We start from the raw sequence: 20171 nt of genomic DNA, 5'->3' as shown, positions 1-20171 counted from the left end.
CACTTAGGCAATCAGTTAGTAGGAATTGCTCTAGTCCGGCAATATCAGGAAGCTAAATCCTGAGGAGAGTAAAGTCCATTATGCAATTGTAAACAAATTGCCATTTTTACCATTAGGAAATTGAAGAACACTCAATGTAAACAAATCTACTTAAGACTTGCTCAAGAACAGTACTTTTTAATTTACTGAAAAATGCTTTCCAAGTTTTAATTTCAAAGCCACCAACAGAAGTTGGTGATGAATAATTTAAGGATGTTAGATTTTTAGAGAAGTTATTATGGCTTGGGTTTTCTTTCATCTTAATTTAGGATGTTGACACGTCTTGGTCCTGAGCATTGTGGTACTTAAGCTTTCCACATTTTAACCCAAGGAAAGGGGGTTCAAAGCACTCTTGGGCTTAAGTATAAACACAAGAAGACTTCATATCCCTGAAGCAGGAGACTGACTCTAAAGATGTTTTTTGGGGGAAGCCTGGGTGACTGAGAGTCCAACTCTTGATTTCAGCTCAGGTCATGATCCTAGGCTCCTGGGATCGAGCCCTGCATTGGGCTCCCCCCTTAACCTGGAGCCTGCTTAAGATTCTCTCTCTCTCCCTCTGCCTCTCTGCCCCTCTGCCCCAACTCACGTGCAATCTCTCTCTAAAAAATTAAAAAACAAAGATGTATTTTTTCTTTCACAACTGATGAAATTAAATGAGTCCTCTTTGAATTATTTTATATAGGGATCCCAGAATTTAAATGTTTTCTTATTGGATTTGAGGGAAATTGCTTTTTTTTTCTTCCTACAATGTTGTTGCAGTTCAACAAAAAATAATCTTTACTGGACGTTAGCACAGTTCCCCACAATGGGAACAATCTAAAAGCATGTCTCTTAACTTGTTTTCAACTGCAACAATTTCTAAAGTAGTTACATGTCTGACATAGACATGAATAAAGCTAGTTAACAGAAGTTTCTTTGGACTTCTTCCAAGAAACCTTTTCCCTTCCTAAATAGTTTTGGTTTCTATCACTGTTTTCTCTCCTCAGATTTAGAACTTAATGTGGCCTTGGGGTGCCTGGGTGGCTCAGTCAGTTAAGTGTCCAACTTTGGCTCAGGTCATGAGCTCTCACGGTTGGTGGGTTGGAGCCCTGCGTCGGGCTCTGTGCTGACAGCTAGCTCAGAGCCTGGAGCCTGTCTTCAGATGCTGTGTCTCCCTCTCTCTCTGACCCTCCTCTGCTCAGCTGTCAGTCTCTCTCTCTCTCTCAAAAATAAATAAAACATTAAAAAAAAAAAAAGAACTCAATGTAGCCTGGAATGTGCTTTTTGAGTATTTTAGATTTCCATCAAAATGCCCACAGCCCATTGTTCCCTGCATGTAACTGGGAATCAATAAATGGTTTTTGAGTTAATTTATTTAGTCTTTGGAACAATGGCTTTTGTAGTGAAATTTCAGTTGAAGACTTCTAATCAGGAGTTGTTTCATTCTCCTGAATAATAAGATTGGAAGGTGTTTTCTTTCTTTCTGGCAGAAGAAAATCTGCATGTCCTGGTGAGAGCTTAGGAAATGTAAAATTGATATATTTTTGAAATGCTGCTCTTGTTTCCTGTAACTCCTCCTCCAGGAAGTCTTTCCAATTTGTCATGAGGCCTAGCTGCCTCACTATGGACAGCAGCTCTCCCTGGGTGCTAACCAGCTTGTCCATCACATTTCCAAGCGTGGCCCGATGTGTCTTCTCTGCTTCTTGGAGTATTTCCTGAACCTCTTCTTGCTTCTGCCTCTGAGCCATACAATAGTAGACATTCATTTCATGTTCTTTTTCTTTTATCAGTTGGTTCACACTCTTCTGATCCTTCGTAACTGTGGCATCCGTATTCAAAATTTTCTCCATCGTCATTCTACAAGAGATATGGGTCCGTAAGTTAGATGGGGTTAGCCACCAAAAACAAAAAGCTGTTGCCTTCACCTCAGATGGATGAGACATTATTGCACACTGTGCGGATGAGCCACCAGTGTGAGACAGGCAGGTAGAGAGGAGCTATTGGACTGCATTAGATGTTAACAGTACAAAAACATTTTTCAAGCAGGGACGTCACTCACTGAGTTCCCTGCTGGGGGCTAAGGTGAGGCCTACTAGTTGAGTGTCTGGTAGTTTTAGGGACCTAAGTCCACTGTGGCTAAAAAAATATGAATGCAATATGATTAAAAATGAAAAGATGTAGGGTCAGAGTCCCAACTCCCTAGAGAAAGTATTTCTGTGTATAGATCAAGCCCTTCCTTTAGTCAGAGGAGGGGAACTGTACTCAGTTTTATCTGAACAATACTCTATGACAGTCACCTCAAACCTTTTGGTCTCAAACCCCTTTTCACTCTTAAAATGATCAAAGACAAGGCAAGCAAATGAGCATCCCATGCATATATTTGCTCAATGTTTCCTCAAAACAAACCCCATGAGGGGATCTATTATTATGCCTATTTTACTGATGAGGGAACTGAGGTTCAGAGAGGTCAAGTAATTTGCCTAATTTCACTTAATCAGTAAAAGTGGCAAAATAAGCAGCCCAGGCAGTCTGAGTCCAGGTCGAAAGCTTTAACCACTGTAATACACTCTGGCGGATGCCTTTGGTTACCCTACCTAGTTTGATAGGTATTTGAGGATAAAGTAACTTACAAATGTAATTCAAATATTTATAATTGTTAATGAAAATCCTCCTCCTCTGCTTCCTAGTCTAACATAGTCTTCCCAAGACTTGGCATCTGCCTTATCTTCTGAATTCTTTCCTCCAAGATACAATTCTCTCATTATCTCCAAGTCTTTCAATTTGACTTTCAAATGTGGCCAGCTTCCCCAATCATGAGGTAAACATCAGTTGTCCCTCGCCTCTCTAGCTGTGATGCTATGATTCTCTCCTCTCTTTCCCCACCAAGAAGGCTATATATATGGTTAATAACAAGGGTTAACATTTATTGACTACTGTCCTACTTAAGATTCTCTCTCTCCCTCTGCCCCTACCCGTTCTCAACTCTCTCTTTAAAAAAAAAAATTAAATTAAGTATTTTTAATACAGATTACCCACAATTTTTTTTTCTCAAAAGAGGGTCTAGAAATCATATGCTATGAGGAAGGATTGAAGGAACTGGTTTAGTACTTTTTGTTTTTTCTTTTCTCCTCCAAAAGAAAGCTTGGACAATGCTTCTCTCTTCTCAAGTATCTTAAGGATCACTATGCACAGAGGGGAGTCAGAGCGAAAAGCCACATGTGGATGTGAGGATGAGACTCAGCACATTTTGGATCCGCATTAGGAAGCACATGACAGGTAGAGGCATTCAGCATTTTAACCAACCACTTCAATCACCTGCAAAACCCCTATGACAGAAGCACCCGGGAAGCTCACCAATGCCAAGCAGGCATCCAACAGAAAGCATGGCGTTTTCAACTCGATGACCTCCAACTCCCCTTCTGACATGGTGTGAATGTTCATGCTTCTTTCTGTAAGTCGTGGGGTCCATCTGCCATCTCTAACTTTATGAGGCTCTAACCTCGGAATTTCGAATTTACATACCCTATTTACGCGTAGTGCTGGCCAGAAATGAACTATGTTTGGATAACTTTTGTATGTGTCCATATACATATGATTTAGCATGATATTTTATAAAATAGGTTCTCAGAGAAGAAAAATAGATTACAAGGGCACCTTGGTGGTTCAGTCAGTTAAGCATCCGACTTTAGCTCAGGTCACAAAATCGCTTTCATGAATTCGAGCCCCGCGTCCAGCTCTGTGCTGACAGTTCAGAACCTGGAGTCTGCTTCAGATTGTGTGTCTCCCTCTCTCTCTGCCCCTCCCCTGCTCAGACTCTGTCTCTCTCTCAAAAATGAATAAATATTTTTTTAATGTAAAAAACATAGATAACTAAATAAAAAATAGAGACTAATATATAATAATCCAACCACACTAGGCTTTTGGGGAAAAAATAAAATATGGAAACCATATTGATTTGCTCTTTAGGGCCTCTCTTAGCTCCCTCTCTCACTTTTCTGGAACATCGTTGGAATGGTATGAGATATACTGCTCACAGGTTTAAAGAGTAATAAGTGTCCATTCCTTCCCTTTTACCCATTATGTGAACTTTTCATTTTCCCCATATATATTGCTAAGAGCAGACTTTTCAACTTCTTTTCTATGTCCATCAGTAAAAATTGTGACTCTTTTTAAGACAGGAAGAACCAATCCCTGATTTCTCCATTTCTTCAATTCCTAAATTATAAAAGGATTTGTTCTCCAAATTCATTTGTGCATCAAGTGTTTAGAGTGATGTTGAACATTTGCCTGATAAGCCCACAATAAGCTATTAATCCATTTTTTCACTTGAACTATAGGACTCTTAGCACTATTTTAATCAGTTATAATCATTGTGCTTTAAGGAAAATATATTCTAATTTTCCACCCAAGAAACTGGGAACCAAGGGGCACCTAAGTGGCATACACTCTTGATTTTGGCTCAGGTCATAGTCTCATGGTTTATGGGATCAAGCCCCAGGTCTGCTCTGCGCTGACAGCATGAAGCCTGCTTGGGATGCTCTCTCTCCCTCTCTCTTTCTCTGGACCTCTCCTATTCATGTGCTCATTCTTTCTCTCTCTCTCTCAAAATAAAAACTTTTTAAAAAATTTTTTTATTTTTTAAAAGGTTTTTATTTATTTTTGAGAGACAGAGAGAGACAGTGTGAGCAGTGGAGGGTCAGAGAGAGAGATACAGAATCTGAAGCAGGCTCCAGGCTCTGAGCTAGCTGTCAGCACAGAGCCCAACACAGGGCTCGAACCCACCAACCGTGAGATCATGACCTGAGCCGAAGGCGGACGCTTAATTGACTGAGCCACCCAGGCGCCCCTCTCTCTCTTAAAATAAATAAACATTAAAAATTTAAAAAAAAGAGAGAGAAACTGGGAACTTGTCTTGCAGGATTAGTGACACCTTCAAATGAGGCAACAGGCAATGTACAGGCTTGGTAGGGGGACATCTCTAGGGGCTGCCCTTCAGCACTGCATTTATATCTCAGGGTTATTTGTATCCTTAACCTTCCCTGGATTCTGCGTCAGTACACTACCCACCTTCCCCTCATGCTGCCCCCACTCTTTTCAGTATTTCACAAATGGGACCTTCTTCCTTCTAAGGCCCAACCCAAGACTGACTGGCTCCAAAAAACCTACTTGACCACACAACCCACACCCCTGTTTCCTGATCTTTCCAGGGGTTCCCCGGTACTTATGTGTTCTTTGTACCTGTCCATCTAGCCTTGGTCTGTGGGGCAGCCATGCTTTAGTTACTTCACATGTTCGGGAAACACCCTTATTTCCTTGCACCAGGACTCAGGACCATATCCACAGAAGGTATTTTATAAGCTCTGGTGAAATGAGCAGGGTAGTGTAATAGAAGGTCATAGGCTTTGGTATCATATAGACCAGGGTTCACATCGGGCCCTATCACCCCTTCTCTATATGACCTTCTCTACATGACCTCTATATGAAGTTGCTCAGTATCTCTCTTAAGACTCAGGGTCTTCATCTGAAGATACAGAGAATGACAGAATCCCTCAGGAAGGGATATAAGAATTCAGTGAGAAGGACACAAAGGACCTTGCATATGCTGTGTATTAAATAAAAGGAACTATCATTAGGAATTAGAGCTATGACTACAAAAATTCCTGTGCAGTCACTTCATTCATGCCTTTGTCTTGGGCTAGAAAACACTTAGAAGAACCTTTCCAAGCAAAGCTTACTTGCTTGCTTGCATGCTTTTTTTCTTCCTTCCTCCTTCCTTCCAGGGAAAGAGTAGTGTCTCCTCGATAATCTATTTAGAATCTAATCATCCCAGTCCCCAAACAAGTTTTCTGTGAATTTAACCTATTTGTCATGATATGGATGTGTTCTGAATACTTAACTCTTGATAGTTTATAGTCAAATAAAAGATCTACAGTTGAATTCTAAATAGTAGTCCTTCTCCATATATTAGTTTCTGCAAATACTCTAAGCGTCACTGGAATCCTCCAATGTCTAGAAATAAGATCTTATGTGCTGCAGAATGAGTAAAGCTAATTAGAACAAATTTGAACCTTTGTTTAATAATTATATTTTTTAAGTTTATTTATTTTGAGAGAGAGCAAGAGAGAGACAGGAAGGATCAGAGAGAGAGGGAGAGAGAGAATCCCAATCAAGCTTCCACACTGCCAGTGCAGAGCCTGACACAGGGCTCGAACTTACAAACCGTGAGATCATGACCTGCGCCGAAACCAAGAGTCAGATGCTTACCAACTGAGCCACCCAGGCCCATGTTTAAGAAATATTTAAAGAATGCATACCATGTGCCAGGCTCTCCTCTAGGTATCTGGAATACATTAATGAACAAAATGAACATTCTAGTTGGGTATGCTTAAACAACAGACATGGCAGTTCCCTAATTTTAGCCAACTCATTTAATAAAAGGCAGCCATTGAAAATCTTCTATTCAAACCTCACAGAGGAAGGGGTCAGAGGTGGGGGTGGTGGTGAAAGCAACAGAGTGAGGGAAGGAATAGACACTGCAGGTGCGTGAGGTGTGGACCCAGAAGCTCCTACAGGAGCAGCAGAGTCCCTGCAGATGCAAGTGGGGAGAAGGGAGAGAAGAAGGGAGAGAAGCATACTCCGTCACTGCATCGGACAGCAGCGCATCCAGGTGTTACCACCTTGTCCACCCATCTCCCAGAATCCTCTGTCACCTTCTTCTTCTGCCTCAATGATGATTTATAGCCTATGCATGAGGGAAGGCACCACTGACACAGCCACAGCTGCAGCCCTCATTCTTACTTATCTGCAAAAGATGACTCCTAGAGGACTTGACCTCTGGCCCTGTTCTAAACAGCTCTACCAAGAGGATTTTTACCCATTAACTACACACAAATCGATTCTTTCATTAAATCAAAGAGCAAAGCAAAAGAGACAAGCCCTAGACTAGAAGCCAAACGCAGAGGTTTCATTCCTGATTCTGCTGCTGCAGCCACGTGATCTTAGGCAGGTCCCTTAACTCTGGGAAACTGTGGTTTTCTCTTGGTCCCAATAATCACTAGGGATCATGACTGTTGTCTTGTTAAAAGTGACCAATTGCATTCAATGTTCTTTGCATACATAATAACTTAGCACCTGGGTGGCTCAGTTGGTTAAGCATTCAACTCTTGATTTCAGCTCAGGTCATGATCTCACAGTCATGAGATTCAGCCCTGCATTGAGCTCTGGGCCGAATGTGGAGTGGAGCTTGCTTGGGATTCTCTCTCTCCCTCTCTTTCTACCTGTCCCCTGCTTGTGCTCATGCTCGCTCTCTCTCTCTCTCACTCTCTCTCTCTCTCTCTCTCTCTCTCTCTCTGTCTCTCAATCTCTCTCAAGATAAATAAATGTTAAAACAATTTTTTAACATTTATTTATTTGTGAGAGACAGAGAGGGACAGAGTATGAGTTGGGGAGGGGCAGAGAGAAGGAGACACAGAATCTGAAGCAGGCTCTAGACGCCTGATGTGGGGCTCGAACTGTGAGATCATGCCCTGAGCCGAAGCCAGCCGCTTAACCGACTGAGTCACCCAGGTGCCCCAATAAATAAACATTTAAAAATTATTTAAAATCATTTAAATAAAATGATTACTTTGGTATTCTTAAAAACAAGTGATCTGATTTACATAAAAATTATTTTGATTATGTAAAACATAAGGGCACAGAATGAGACAGACACCATTATTTAAAATGAAGTCCCTGGGAGACATAGAGGGTAGGGAAGCAGTAAATCAGAGCTTAACAAGTTCTGCCCTGTACATTTCCAAAGTGTCAATTTTATTTACAGCATGTATCACTTGTGTAGTAAGAGAAAGACCAAAAGTAACACATCCATGCTAGTGTATGATATCAGCTAGCTATCTCTCCTTAGTCTCTTAAAACTGGAGAATCTGAATGAAAAACACATTATTTACAATGGTAGTTATCTCTTGAGAGAGTGTGGAGAGGAAGGAAATGTGACTGATGAAGAACACAGGAGAGCTTCAGAAGCATTAGCAATTTTCAATCTCTTCAGATGAGTAGTAGGTCGTTGACTATTCATGTTATTTTTGTGTAAACCATACACACTATACAAGGTATTGTATATTGTTCTCTATGTTTGATATGTCCCATAAAAAAAATGTAAAAACACAGGGGCACCCGGATGACTCAGTCGGTTAAGCATCCAACTTTAGCTCAGGTCATGATCTCGTGGTTCGTGAGTTCGAGCCCTGCGTTTGAGATCTGTGCTGACAGCTATAAGCCTGCTTGGAATTCTGTCTTCCTCTTTCTCGGCACCTTCCCCTCTTATGCTTTCTCTCTTCTCTCTCTCTCTCTCTCTCAAGGTAAAGAAATAAACTTTAAAAAATGTAAAAACATAGAAACTGGGAACTATCCACCTATATGCCTCAACCTTATCTCTTTCTCTAAGTTGATTTGGCCAGAGTAAGATGCTGATTTGCAAATGTGTTCTCTGGAATACCTTTTCTGGGCCTGGATTGCCTCCTGGGCTCTCTGTCTCTCCTCCGCTCTGGCCTGCTCCACAGCCTGGACCGTTTCCCTGCGGCACTCCATCATAATCCTTTGGATTCTATGCATCATGCGTTGTTCTGCAGCCAGGTGTTCTCTCTGTAGCTCATTTTCCATGTTTTGGTGCATCTCTATCTTGGTTTTAGCTGCCATTTCCTTTAAGCAACAGTTTGATAGGTTTAGATGTTACAGCTTTGATGTCTAAAAATACACACTACGAGTTTATTCGAATCATAGTTAATTCACCTGCTGGAATGTGTACCTGTGAACACTGATGATTTAAAAGAATGTGTATACTATGGAACACTTTCATTTATACGATACACCACAAATATGCAAACTATACAGGATAAATCTTTATATAGGTAATATTAGAAGGGAATAGGCACAAATGGAATAAAGGTCTGTCTTTTTTTCCTTGATTGTCCAAAATCCTATAGTGTCATATTACCTTTATACACAAGTTGAAATACATGGCACCTGGGTGGCTTAGTAAGTTAAGCATCCAATTTCGGCTCAGGTCATGATCTCATGGTTTGTGGGTTTGAGCCCTACATTGGGCTCTGTGCTGACAGCTCGGAGCCTGGAGCCTGCTTCAGACTCTGCGTCTTCCTCTCTCTCTGCCCCTCCCCTTCTTGCACTATGTCTCTCTCTCAAAAATAACCATTAAAAAAAAGAAATACATAATATGATTCTCTGTTAAGAAGTCAGTCCTAGAAAATGACAGAAATAATGATGGTGCCTCCCAAGTGTATCCGGGATGGGAAGAAGCCTGAGCTCAGGCATCTAACAGTTGCCCATTACTATAGTCACAGGAGCTTGCTGACCAGTCCTCCTGCCATTTGGGCATTCCAGCTCATTAGTGTTGAGGGACCCTTTCTCATTTACCAAGGGGACAGAAACAAGTGCTCCATTGTTCCAGAGGAGAAGGACCTGTGGGTGCCTTTGGCCAAGTAAAGTGAAGAGGCACTAGTCAAACCAGGACTCAAGAAAAATAGATTCTCAAAGAAAACCTGTAACCATTTTGGAAATGCCTACCAACTCCACTGTGTGCCAGGCACCATGCTGGGCTCACACACTACAAACTGAAGGAGGCTGGAATTCTCCTCCTCAAGGACTCACTGTCTCATGGAGAAAACCAGCAACTTAATCATGCAATGAGTGTTTTATGCAAGAAAGGAGGAGCAAAAAATTCTGTCTAGAGTTTCAAAACTTTCATTTAAAAGTGAATTTTTATCTCCATTTTAGGGATAACAAGAGAGCATTTAGAAATTAAGTTATCTTTCATAGTGATATGCTTCCTGTTGGCCGTGATGCTAGTGTCTTTCAAGAGATTCGTCAGTGTATTTGCATTCCAAAAACCCTGTACAGCCCTCTACTTAAAGTGAGCAGGACTGCTTGCTTTCTCTCTTTTAAACTCTACTGAAATGATTTTAGCTTTGTAGAAAAAAGTGTATAACAATTAAAATATTTGTTAGACTTCAGTTTTTTTTCAAGAGAAAGAAAGTCTTCAACTTCTCACTTTGGCTACTCCAAGGGTGAAACTTTTTTAAAATGAACAGAACAACAGGAAACAACTCTAAGAATCTCTTGAGAGTGGCCTCAGTTCATGTATTTAGAAAAAAAATTTTAAGAGAAACATTGGCTGTTTAGAAATGCCAGCTAGGTTTTCTATACTGCAGAAGGCTTCATCTCTTAAAGGACTCGAACTTCTTTGGAAATGAAACATTTTGAATGGAAATATTTCTAAATGTCTGTAACATCTACCTTACTTCATAAAAGGAGTATAGTGAACACACTTTAACATTTCTTGATGATCTACGCTGGTAGGTAAAGGAGAATGATTGTATTGCGCTAAATATTTGGTACTGCACTTAGTCATTATTCACGTGTATTGGGCTCCCTGTTTTCTGTTATGAATGACTCCAGACTGCTTCACTTTTGGAGATCTGATACCTGCTTTTTGTAATGTTTCTTGTTCTTCACATGCTGTTGTGCTGAGGACCTTCTGTTCTAAATGCTGTCTGTGAGCTCCTTTTTGTCATTTCTAGTTTCTGGCATTTAATCTATTTTGGATGTGTGCAATTGAGCAGCCACACCTGTTTGGCTCAGGCTGTCAAGCAAGTGTAAATAACATTTGAGTGGGGAACGGAGAGGTTCTGCTATGAGTAATAATCCTGAGTTTCTATCTTGTAGTCAGAGGCCTTTATTTAGATTCCTAGGAGATATTTAAAATTATTTCTGGGTTTTCAATTGTATTCTCAGCAACTGAAATTGCTGAATGTTTGAGCTTTAGATAATAAATGAACTAGTATCATAAAATATTTCTATTTGAATCATAGAATTAAAAAATGACACCCCCCCAAATGACACCCAAGCCCTTTATTTTGGCTGGGTTCTGAACTTGGATTCAAAGAACTAAATGGAGTCCTTCCTTTATGTAATGATGTATTAAAAGCAAAATCATTTTACTGCCTCACAAAGCATGTGGGATATATATTTAAAGCTGCAAAAATAATTCAGTGACTATTTGGCGGTGTTCTTATTCAATGGAATGTCCCCCAGTTAAATTACTTTTTACTGAGATGCATTTTGAGCAAATCAGCTTATATATTGAGATATCGTAAGAAACAGTCTCATGAAACCCGTCATATGTACTGTGTAGATGTTCTAGATGTTCCACAGACACTTATGACAAGACGTCTCCCTTGGGAGAAGTTTCTCTCAGCTACCACACGCAGGAATATCGGGGCCTCTCAGAGTATCTGATTTGTTTTTACCTTATGGATATGGTGATTCATGGCGTTTTCCTCTTTGCATTGACTGACAGAAAGCTCAAAGCCCAAATAGTGAAAATTGCACAGGAATGCATGCATATGTACAATTTTAAGTTTTAAATTCACTCCTGACTTCATTATATTTTTCACTCTAATTTTCCCTCAGCTTCCATTTTATCACTTGCTTTTTAATATTATTAAAATAATGTATTAGAATAAGTTAATATAAACATCTTTTCAAAATAATATCTGTCCATTGGATAAGATCTTGGAACTTTACTTAACAGCAAGCATCTGAGACTTATGCCAAATTCTTAATGTCATAAAAGAGTAATACCTAGTGATTTTCTACACATCAGGATTGAATGGTTTTGGTTCTAGAAGAGCTTGGTTTTCCGCTCTACGTACTGGTAATCTTAAACTTACTACATGGGAGAATCGAATGGAATGTTGGTTAAAAACCTGGCCCCTGACTCTGTAGGTCAGGTGGAGCCTGGGAATCTGCATGTTAAGCTCCCAGGTGAACAGATTCTGAGGCAGATGGTTCAGTCACCTCCTGAGAAGCAGTACTGTTGCGTACATCAGGGTTTCCTACAGTTGAAACAATCCTATGCATCCCTCTTCGACAAATCACTCCTTTGTTATACAAAAAAGTGTCCTGAGCTAGCAGTATAAATGTGAGTTCCCAAACCCTAGACAACTGTTTTAGAAAAATCAACCTCCTTCTAACTTTTCCCCTTTCCATTTTCTTAGGACTTCCTCCACTTTGGCACTAAGTGTATCAACTCCACTCAAAGACAATATGGGGTACAGTCAATGTACTTGAAACGGCATCACAGCTAAATTACCCTTGTATCAGCACAATGTAATGTCAAGAGCAATATTCCAAATGTGCAAACTGGGGCACCTGGGGGGCTGAGTTAGTTGAGCGTTTGACTTAGCTCAGGTCATGATCTCACAGTTTGTGACAGTGCAGAGCCTGTTTGGGATTCTCTCTCTCCCTCTGTCTCTGTCCCTCCCCTGTTTACTCTGTCTCTCTCTCAAAAATAAATAAATAAACAAAAAAAATTTTTATGTGCATACTGTGGCTGCAGCATCGGGGCAGAGGCCAGCAATGGAGTTCCCCACCAATTTAAAGGGGTAAGCCTTTTAATTGGGGGAGGTCTTGGAGTCTGGAGAAGCAGCAGGGTGACTAAGGTGTGAAAGAGCTTGGTGAGTGGCCATCTATCAACTGATAGAGAAGCATTTAAGTACTTACGGTCATCCTGGCAGATGCCAGCAGGCCTGTCTAGACATGCTAAAAATGCTCTCCATGTTTTGAACTGCAACAGGGGATGGTCCGTGGACCACTGCAGCCAACCTCTCTGGGACCATGGCCACTGGTGCCAAGCAGGAGGATCCCACTACACTTTAGGAACCCTAGGGCAAAGCTCCCTTTCCTGCAGCAAGTTTCCTGAGGACTAAATATACGGATCTGATATATGGTAGGTGCTCATTGCCAAAACAATGAATGAATGGGGCGGGTGGTCCTCGAAGGGTTTGTTAATTATGTTCATATTAAATTAGGCCAAACCTGGAGCTAGATTTCTGCCACTTTCCCTCCAGCCTCTGTCCATGAATCATCACATGTGCACCATGTCCTGTCTTGTCCCTCCTATGGCCAACATGTAAGAATGGTTCTATATCCTTTTCATTTGATCAGCTTTTATAACTGAGGTACTGACCTGAATACTGAATTCCTGGGCCTCTGCCTGGGAAGTTTGCTAGTCACCTATAGTCATGTGCTCGAACAGGTTACAGGTTACAAAGAGGACCCCTTGTTTTATGGTGCTGCGGGAAAGATTCAGTAGAAGCTCAGGGTCCCTCTTCGTATCGTAGTAAATGTAAATTTAGGGAAAAGGATGTAATCAGAGAGCCCAGGAGAAGGAAGAAAACAGCCTATTTCTTTAGTTCAACTTGAGCACTTACTAGGTCAAGGCCCTGTGCCAGATACTGGGCTAGAGTGGTAATGAGAGAGACAAGCCCTAACAGAGGCTACAGTCATGTGCAGGTCAGACATTCAAAAAGTAATCACGCAGTCTATTTAACTGCAGTGATGGGTGTAAAAGGGGACAGGGTGTGGGAGGGCCGTATATAGCGATAAGGGCAGAGTGATTCAGGTAAAGTAGTGATGTTTGAGCTAAATCTGATGAGGTGGGGGAATGACATTCTGACAAAGACCCTGAAGCAGGTAGCATATTCAGGTTTGAGGACCCAGAAAAAGGCCATGAAACAGAAGAGAGGCTGGCACAAGAGATGTGGTGGGTAAGACAGGCAGGATGGCTCTTCTGGGCCTTGAAACCCAATCAAGGTTTGGGTTTGTTTCGTCAGAGACCGGTGGGATTCTCTTGTACCCATTCATTACTGCTGCCTCTCATCTGTGAGTTCAGCATCTCTTCAGTGAAAATCCTGGGTCTCCTGACCAACCTCCATGAAACACCCATCGAGGTTTTGCAGATTTTGTTTTTTCTCTTCTCCCTTTGCCAGAGCTTTCTACTAATCTATGTACTCTTAAGAAAACAACAAATAAGCCATTACCTGTAATTCTTTTTGATGGTTTTCTTCCAGAATCTGAATATGCATTTTGTGTTTGTCATTTGCTTCTTCAAGTGCCTTCTCGATTGCTTGTTTTTGAAGTTTATCAGCCTTTGAAAGAAACAGTCCATATTTATGAATATTTGTATATTAATATATACATTTATGTTAACATACACTTTTCATGTTTACTGAAAATTAGCAACCATGATGGGGCCCCTTATTACTTGCTCCATTTTCATCTCAAACCTCCCATGGCAAACCGGCTGCCTCAGCCGGAGATGTCCTAACACACCCCAACCGATGGCTAACATCCCTGTTTTGGGAACTGATAAAGAGGGTTTTAGTATAAACTGCTTGGTTGTCTTTTCTTTGGCATTTTATTTCTTGCTTGATTGACTACCAAAGTAATGTATGCTCATTGCAGAATATCTGGAAATTCAGAGAAGTGGGAAGATGCACAAAGCTAGCATTTGCTGAGAAAGGAGGCTGAGCACCATCCCAGACCCACCCCCCCCACCCCGCATCATGTGTTCAGAAAGAGGTTCTATTACTTGAAAAGAATGCCCAGATCATTAGATATGCTGACATTCAAATTATAGATTATTCACAAAAGCATTGCCTTTATATTAGGGTGTATAATTGATGGTTTGCAATTGACTTGAATTTTACTATTCAAAGATAGAAGACTACTAAGATTTTATTCATATTATCCTTTGCACTTGGAGCATTTTGCACTTTCAAAGTACTTTAATACCAACCTTGTGCTGGCACTAATGCTGGACAATTCCAACACTGTTTGCTATGATGTCTATTTTATAAAGGAACTGAGAAACAATGATCTAAGCACTGTGGCTTGTCCTGCCCTCATGGACCACAATTCTCTTTGGGAAGTTGTCCGTGTTATTCTAATGAAGACTGGAAGAAGTGGAGGCTGGAGGATTGAGATTTTGCTTCAGTTAAGTGTCTGGGATCTGACCATGGGCCTCAATACACTCAAATTGACCCTATGACCCTCAGCAGTGATAAGTACAAGGTATCAAGGACTGTGGAGAGAAGGGAGCAAGGAGAGTATGCCATAATGCAGCATTTAGAGAAAACAGGCACTTGGTCAAAGGTCTTGCACACTGCACAAATGGATGGTCTACATATTAAATATTAAGCAGTAGTAAACAATTATTAACAGGGATGTCTTTTTTTTTTTTTGAAACTTTAATCCCATGAGAATAAAGAGAGCAGGAATCATCCAGACACAGAGGGGCAATTTAGAAGGAAGGAAGCTCCTAATGGGGTCTGCTTCTTACTAAGCAGCCCTTGTGCACCAGACACATTATTTCATTGAACTCCTTCAACAATCCTATAGAATATTATTGTTCCTCTTTTACATTTGAAGAAGCCAAGGCTGCAGAGTTGAAGAACTTGCCCCAGGTCCCACAGATAGCCAGGATTCAAAATCAGCTCTGCTTATTGTTTCAGACAAATCCAAAGAATGAAAGGACTCTAAAGATGCATTTAGGTTGATATTCAGTTTCTTTTACCTGAATCCACACATCAGCTTCTGCTTTTGCAATACGTTCTTTGAGTACTGCCTCTTGGAATTGCTCTTCTTTATTCAGAATATCTGCCCCAATACCTGTGTATTTGAGGAAAAACAATCACAAGTAACCAGGTTTTTTTCCTTTTCACTATTACCTAGTTACTTATTAGAGTCATCTAAATGATCTACTCTTTTAGGAGATTTCAATCTTTTCTTTAAAGGGATAGGTTTTCCCCTAATTCATGAGTGGGAACTCACAGCACCTTTGGGTCTTGAGACAGTCTGTTCTCTTCATCACTCTCAGGCCATACAATAGGCAAGTGGGGAGGTAAAGTGGCAAAAAAGAAGAGCATTTCATGTTCCTAAAACAGGACAGTGAGGGAATATTCACATGATAGTAGCACACCATCCCGCTCCTCTCTCCCTGTGTTTATCTCCCCCAGGAAAGAGGTAGCAGAAAATGCTTTCTTCACTCTGAGACCTGCCTTTCTTCATGTGCAGGTCTTCGTGGTTTAGCCGTGTCAGTTGTGGAGTAAGGGGGTAGCTGTTCAGTACTTCTCTGTCAATGGTCTCATTTAATTTCCACATTATATTCCCACAGAAATAGCCTCCCCACCTGGACAAAAAAATAAAAGTCTACCTAGGTTAGAGAACTACACAGATAGCCAGGAGCAGAGCTAGACCTGCAGCTAAACTCCATCTTGTCTGCCAGAGCGGACAGTGAGAGGTGGCTCAGGGCCTGTACGCAGCCTATGAACCTTTTCAGTGCTCAAGTCACACGCTTAGTCATCTTTCTCCCCAATCCAAACTCTTAGACCACCTACTCTTCATTCCATTTATTTCTCCTCTTAGATTTGTTGAATTATTAACTTTTCATGTGATCAGATCTTGACAATCAACTTCCTAAAATTACAATGCATGTCTTATATTGCAATGTCTCTCTCACCAGCTTGGTGACGCCATTGCGGACATATGTGGTTGCCCAATATTTCTGCTTTCCCTCTGGTAACAGAAACTATTTTTCTCAAGAACATCCCTCTCTTATTTCATGTTGTTCTGGAGTGTGTGTGTATGTGTGTGTGCAGCCAACCTGCATGTCCCATCACATTGTCCCTATTCTCCAGCCCGTAATAATCAGCCCAGGATTGGGCACATGCTCCAACCTGGTCAATCAGGCTCTTCTCTAGGATTTCACTTAAGGATTTAAGGAGAATATAGGTTTTTCCCCTCTGAGATTTCTAAGCTTGAGGTAATAGCCGCTTGGAACCACTTCTACTCTTTTTCCCGCTCCTGGAGTAAGCCTGGTTACAGGAGTAAAAATTAGGCCAACTTACTGAGAGCAAGTGTGGCTAGACTGAAAGTCCTGGTGCCAGGTCTCATTTGTGTTTCTCTGTTAAAGGGCCAAAAAATTCTATTTTATGCAGGGTCTAGTCTGAGTTGTGATTCTGTCACCAGCAAATGAACATCCATGTTCAGTGGCATTAAGAGTCTATGACCCTAGACTATTAGTGAATCTAAAAACAAAGAGCAATGAATACTATGGTAGAAATGGACATATACTTTGTAGGCCCAACTGTGTGGATATGATTATGAAAGATTTAGGAAGAAAGGTGATTGAGCATGGTTCATCAATGTATTAAATTTCATAAAAATGTGATACAACTGTGGGTTGCTATTTTTTTTTAGCTTAAATCCCATTATTTTATATTATTCTCAATGCTGATTATACAACAGGATTCCTGCATAGCTTTAAAAAAAATACTCAAAAAGGAAAAGACTACTAATACAAAGAATAAATTGGATGGATCTCAAAGGCCTTATATTGAATGAAAAAAAAAGCCAATTTGAAAGAATTACATACTATATGGTTTAATTTATATAACATTCTCAAAGGGGTAAGATTATAGTGATAGAGAACAAATTAGTGGCTGCCAGGGGTTTAGGTTAGGGTGTGTAAGGAGTAATACAGGAGAGTTCCTTTATGTTGACAGAGTAGCTCTATGTCCTGATTGCGGTGATGGTTACATAACCCTACATGTGATACATTTCATAAAACTATAAAACAAGAAAAAAAATGCACATAAGGTCTGTACCTGAGTTAATAGTATTGTCCAATACCAATTTCCTGGTTTTGACAATACACTAGCATTATGTAAGGTATCAATGAGAGAAACTAGAGGAATACAATGGAACTCTGTTCTCTTTTTAAAACTTGCCTTAAACTATTTCCAAAGAAAGCTATTAAAATGTGAAACAAATATAAAAAAATAAAAACAAACACATGCTGAAGCCTGATTCTGAAGGTTCTAATTTAGTGAGTCTGTGTTGAATTAATATGAAATCCAATGACTGTATTTATATATTTGTAGTAAAAACAAAAAATTTTAAATACTTATTTATTTTGAGGAGTGAGCGAGCGAGCTTGAGCAGGGGAAGGGCAGAGAGAAAGGGAGACAGAGAATTCCAAGCAGGGTCCACGCTGGCAGAGCTTGGAGCCCAATGCAGGACTCAACCCATGAACCATGAGATCATGACCTGAGCCAAAACCAAGAGTCTGATGCTTAACTGACTGAGTCACCCAGGTAGCCCATAAAAACAAATATTTTAAAAGCTGTGTGCACTGCTAGGGTTGAGGACTACTGTCCTATGCAATATTCATTTAACCTTTATACAGACGTTCCCACATGCTCTTGAATTTACTTATAAAGAACAGAGACTTTTGACTCTTTTGACTTAAAAGTCAATGACAGAGGTGCTGGGGTGGCTCAGTTGATTAAGTGCCGAATTGGGCTTAGGTCATTGGGCTCTGCACTGACAGCTCAGAGCCTGGAGCCTACTTCAGATTCTGTGTCTACCCCTCTCCCTCCCTCCCTCTCCCTCTCTCTCTCCCTCTCTCTCCATCAACCCCACTCGTGTCCTGTCTCTCTCTCAAAAATAAACAAGCATAAAAAAATTTTTTAATAAAAAAGTCAAGGACAAATACAGTTCACTGAATATAAAATATTAATTTCTAACTAGTTAGATTTAATTTTGCTTATCTGGATTCAGATATTTCAGAAGGCATAAGAAGTCAATCATTAAATGCATATCTAAGAATGGATATCCACTGGCCTGTGTATAAAAAAAACAAATCATTTCAGAGACTGTAGTTAATAAGTCACACTAAGTCAGTTTGGGTATTGATGTTTTTAGAGGAAGATTCTAGTTTGATCTTTCCCTGTACTGTAGTTTTTTCAAAACACTCTCCATTCTTTTTTTTTTTTAATGTTTGATTTATTTTTGATACAGAGAGAGACAGAGCATGAGAGGAAAGGGGCAGAGAGAGAAGGACACAGAACCGGAAGCAGGCTCCAGGCTCTGTGCTAGCTGTCAGCACAGAGCCTGACGCGGGGCTCGAACCCACGAACGTGAGATCTGACCTGAGCCGAAGTCGGAGGCTTAACCGACTGAGCCACCCAGGCGCCCCTCTCCATTCTTTAGTTTCTCATATTTTCAAAGGTCAGGAGTAAAATTAAATCACTAGGTTACCAAGTTTAAAGGAAGAGAGAGTCAGAAAGTATCTGGAGAGTCCTTAGGAAAACATTGCTAATGTTCAAAGTCAGACTACAAACTCCGATGGGGATAAGGAGAGAAGGAAACTTGTGATTACAATCTGATTTGCCTATTTAGTAAATATTCTCAGATTATCTCCATGTTACCTATGTTCATGTCACAAGCTACTAGTAAAGGTTATAGCAACACCATTTATTAAGGTGCTACTTAGAGGTATTTCCTCTACTATGTGTAAGGAAGGTGCCTAAGTATGGACAAGGGCAAAAATAACTCCATTTACTACTATATGCCAAAAACTATTTCATCAAAGCCTCATAACCAATCTACTAGAGAGGTATTAATATCCCTGTTTTATATAGGACCCCCAAAATCCCTACAGGAAACACACTAAGAGGCTAAGTGTCCTAAGGTACACAACTCTGAGTGCTAGATTTCAACCCATATTCTTCTCATGCCAAACAGACACCCTTGCAAGACAAGCAGCTGTGATCAGAAGAGCTGATAAAAGTCAATATAGCAAAAAGAATTGCACATAATACTATCAAAAATTAGAACAAAGGAAAGCAGCATTTACTTACTCAGTATATCTTTGTGAGTGTAAAAGCGTGTCTTAAATGGCTTGTATTCATAGATCTGTTTGAAGGTTTCTCCAAAAGGGGCTGGTGGAATTATTTTATTACAAACAGCACAGCAAACAAAGTTTGTGTAATTTGAATTTCGGATCATAATTAAATTTTAGATGTCTTTTATGGTTAAAAGTTAAAGTACTCAGGATCAGAAAAAAAAAGTTTTAAGAAAAGCTGGCAGTTTAAGGAAGCTGAAAGAGGATCAAGGTTTTAGGATGATGTTAGAGGCTGGTAAGGACGAGATGATTCGCCAGGATTAGGTAGTGGCTATGTGGCCAGTGGTAAAGAACGGTTTTGAAGCCTTTGCCACATAGATATGGGCACTGGATTTGGGAAGATGTAAGCAGTGGCTCTCTTCCAGACTCTAGCATTAAATTGTTAACTTACTTAGCAACTGTTGCTAGGACTAGCTTTGCTCATAAAAGCAACTAGAAATAATAACCAAAGGGAGCATGGAACAGCCATTCATTTCCCAGAAACTCTCTGTCCTAGTTTCTTATTGCTGCTGTAACAAATCACTACATATTTAGTGATTTAAAACACCAC

General features: G+C 40.4%; 1 protein-coding gene across 1 annotated transcript; it reads right to left on the bottom strand.

Moving 5' to 3' along the window:
• Window positions 1–1373: 1373 nt before the first annotated feature.
• Window positions 1374–20001, bottom strand: C7H6orf163 (chromosome 7 C6orf163 homolog). Its single transcript, XM_029945295.1, has 5 exons — window positions 19578–20001; window positions 15449–15543; window positions 13914–14021; window positions 8513–8715; window positions 1374–1875 (listed from the first exon to the last, which is right to left on the bottom strand). The coding sequence occupies exons 1-5, from the start codon at window positions 19723–19725 to the stop codon at window positions 1443–1445; spliced, it is 987 nt and encodes a 328-aa protein (XP_029801155.1). The 5' UTR covers window positions 19726–20001; the 3' UTR covers window positions 1374–1442.
• Window positions 20002–20171: the final 170 nt, after the last annotated feature.

Source organism: Suricata suricatta, chromosome 7 (genome assembly GCF_006229205.1).
Source record: "Suricata suricatta isolate VVHF042 chromosome 7, meerkat_22Aug2017_6uvM2_HiC, whole genome shotgun sequence".
In the NCBI taxonomy this organism is placed as follows: Eukaryota; Metazoa; Chordata; class Mammalia; order Carnivora; family Herpestidae; genus Suricata; species Suricata suricatta.
Note: the sequence above shows the minus strand (reverse complement) of the source record. Positions and strands in the feature narration are given on the sequence as shown.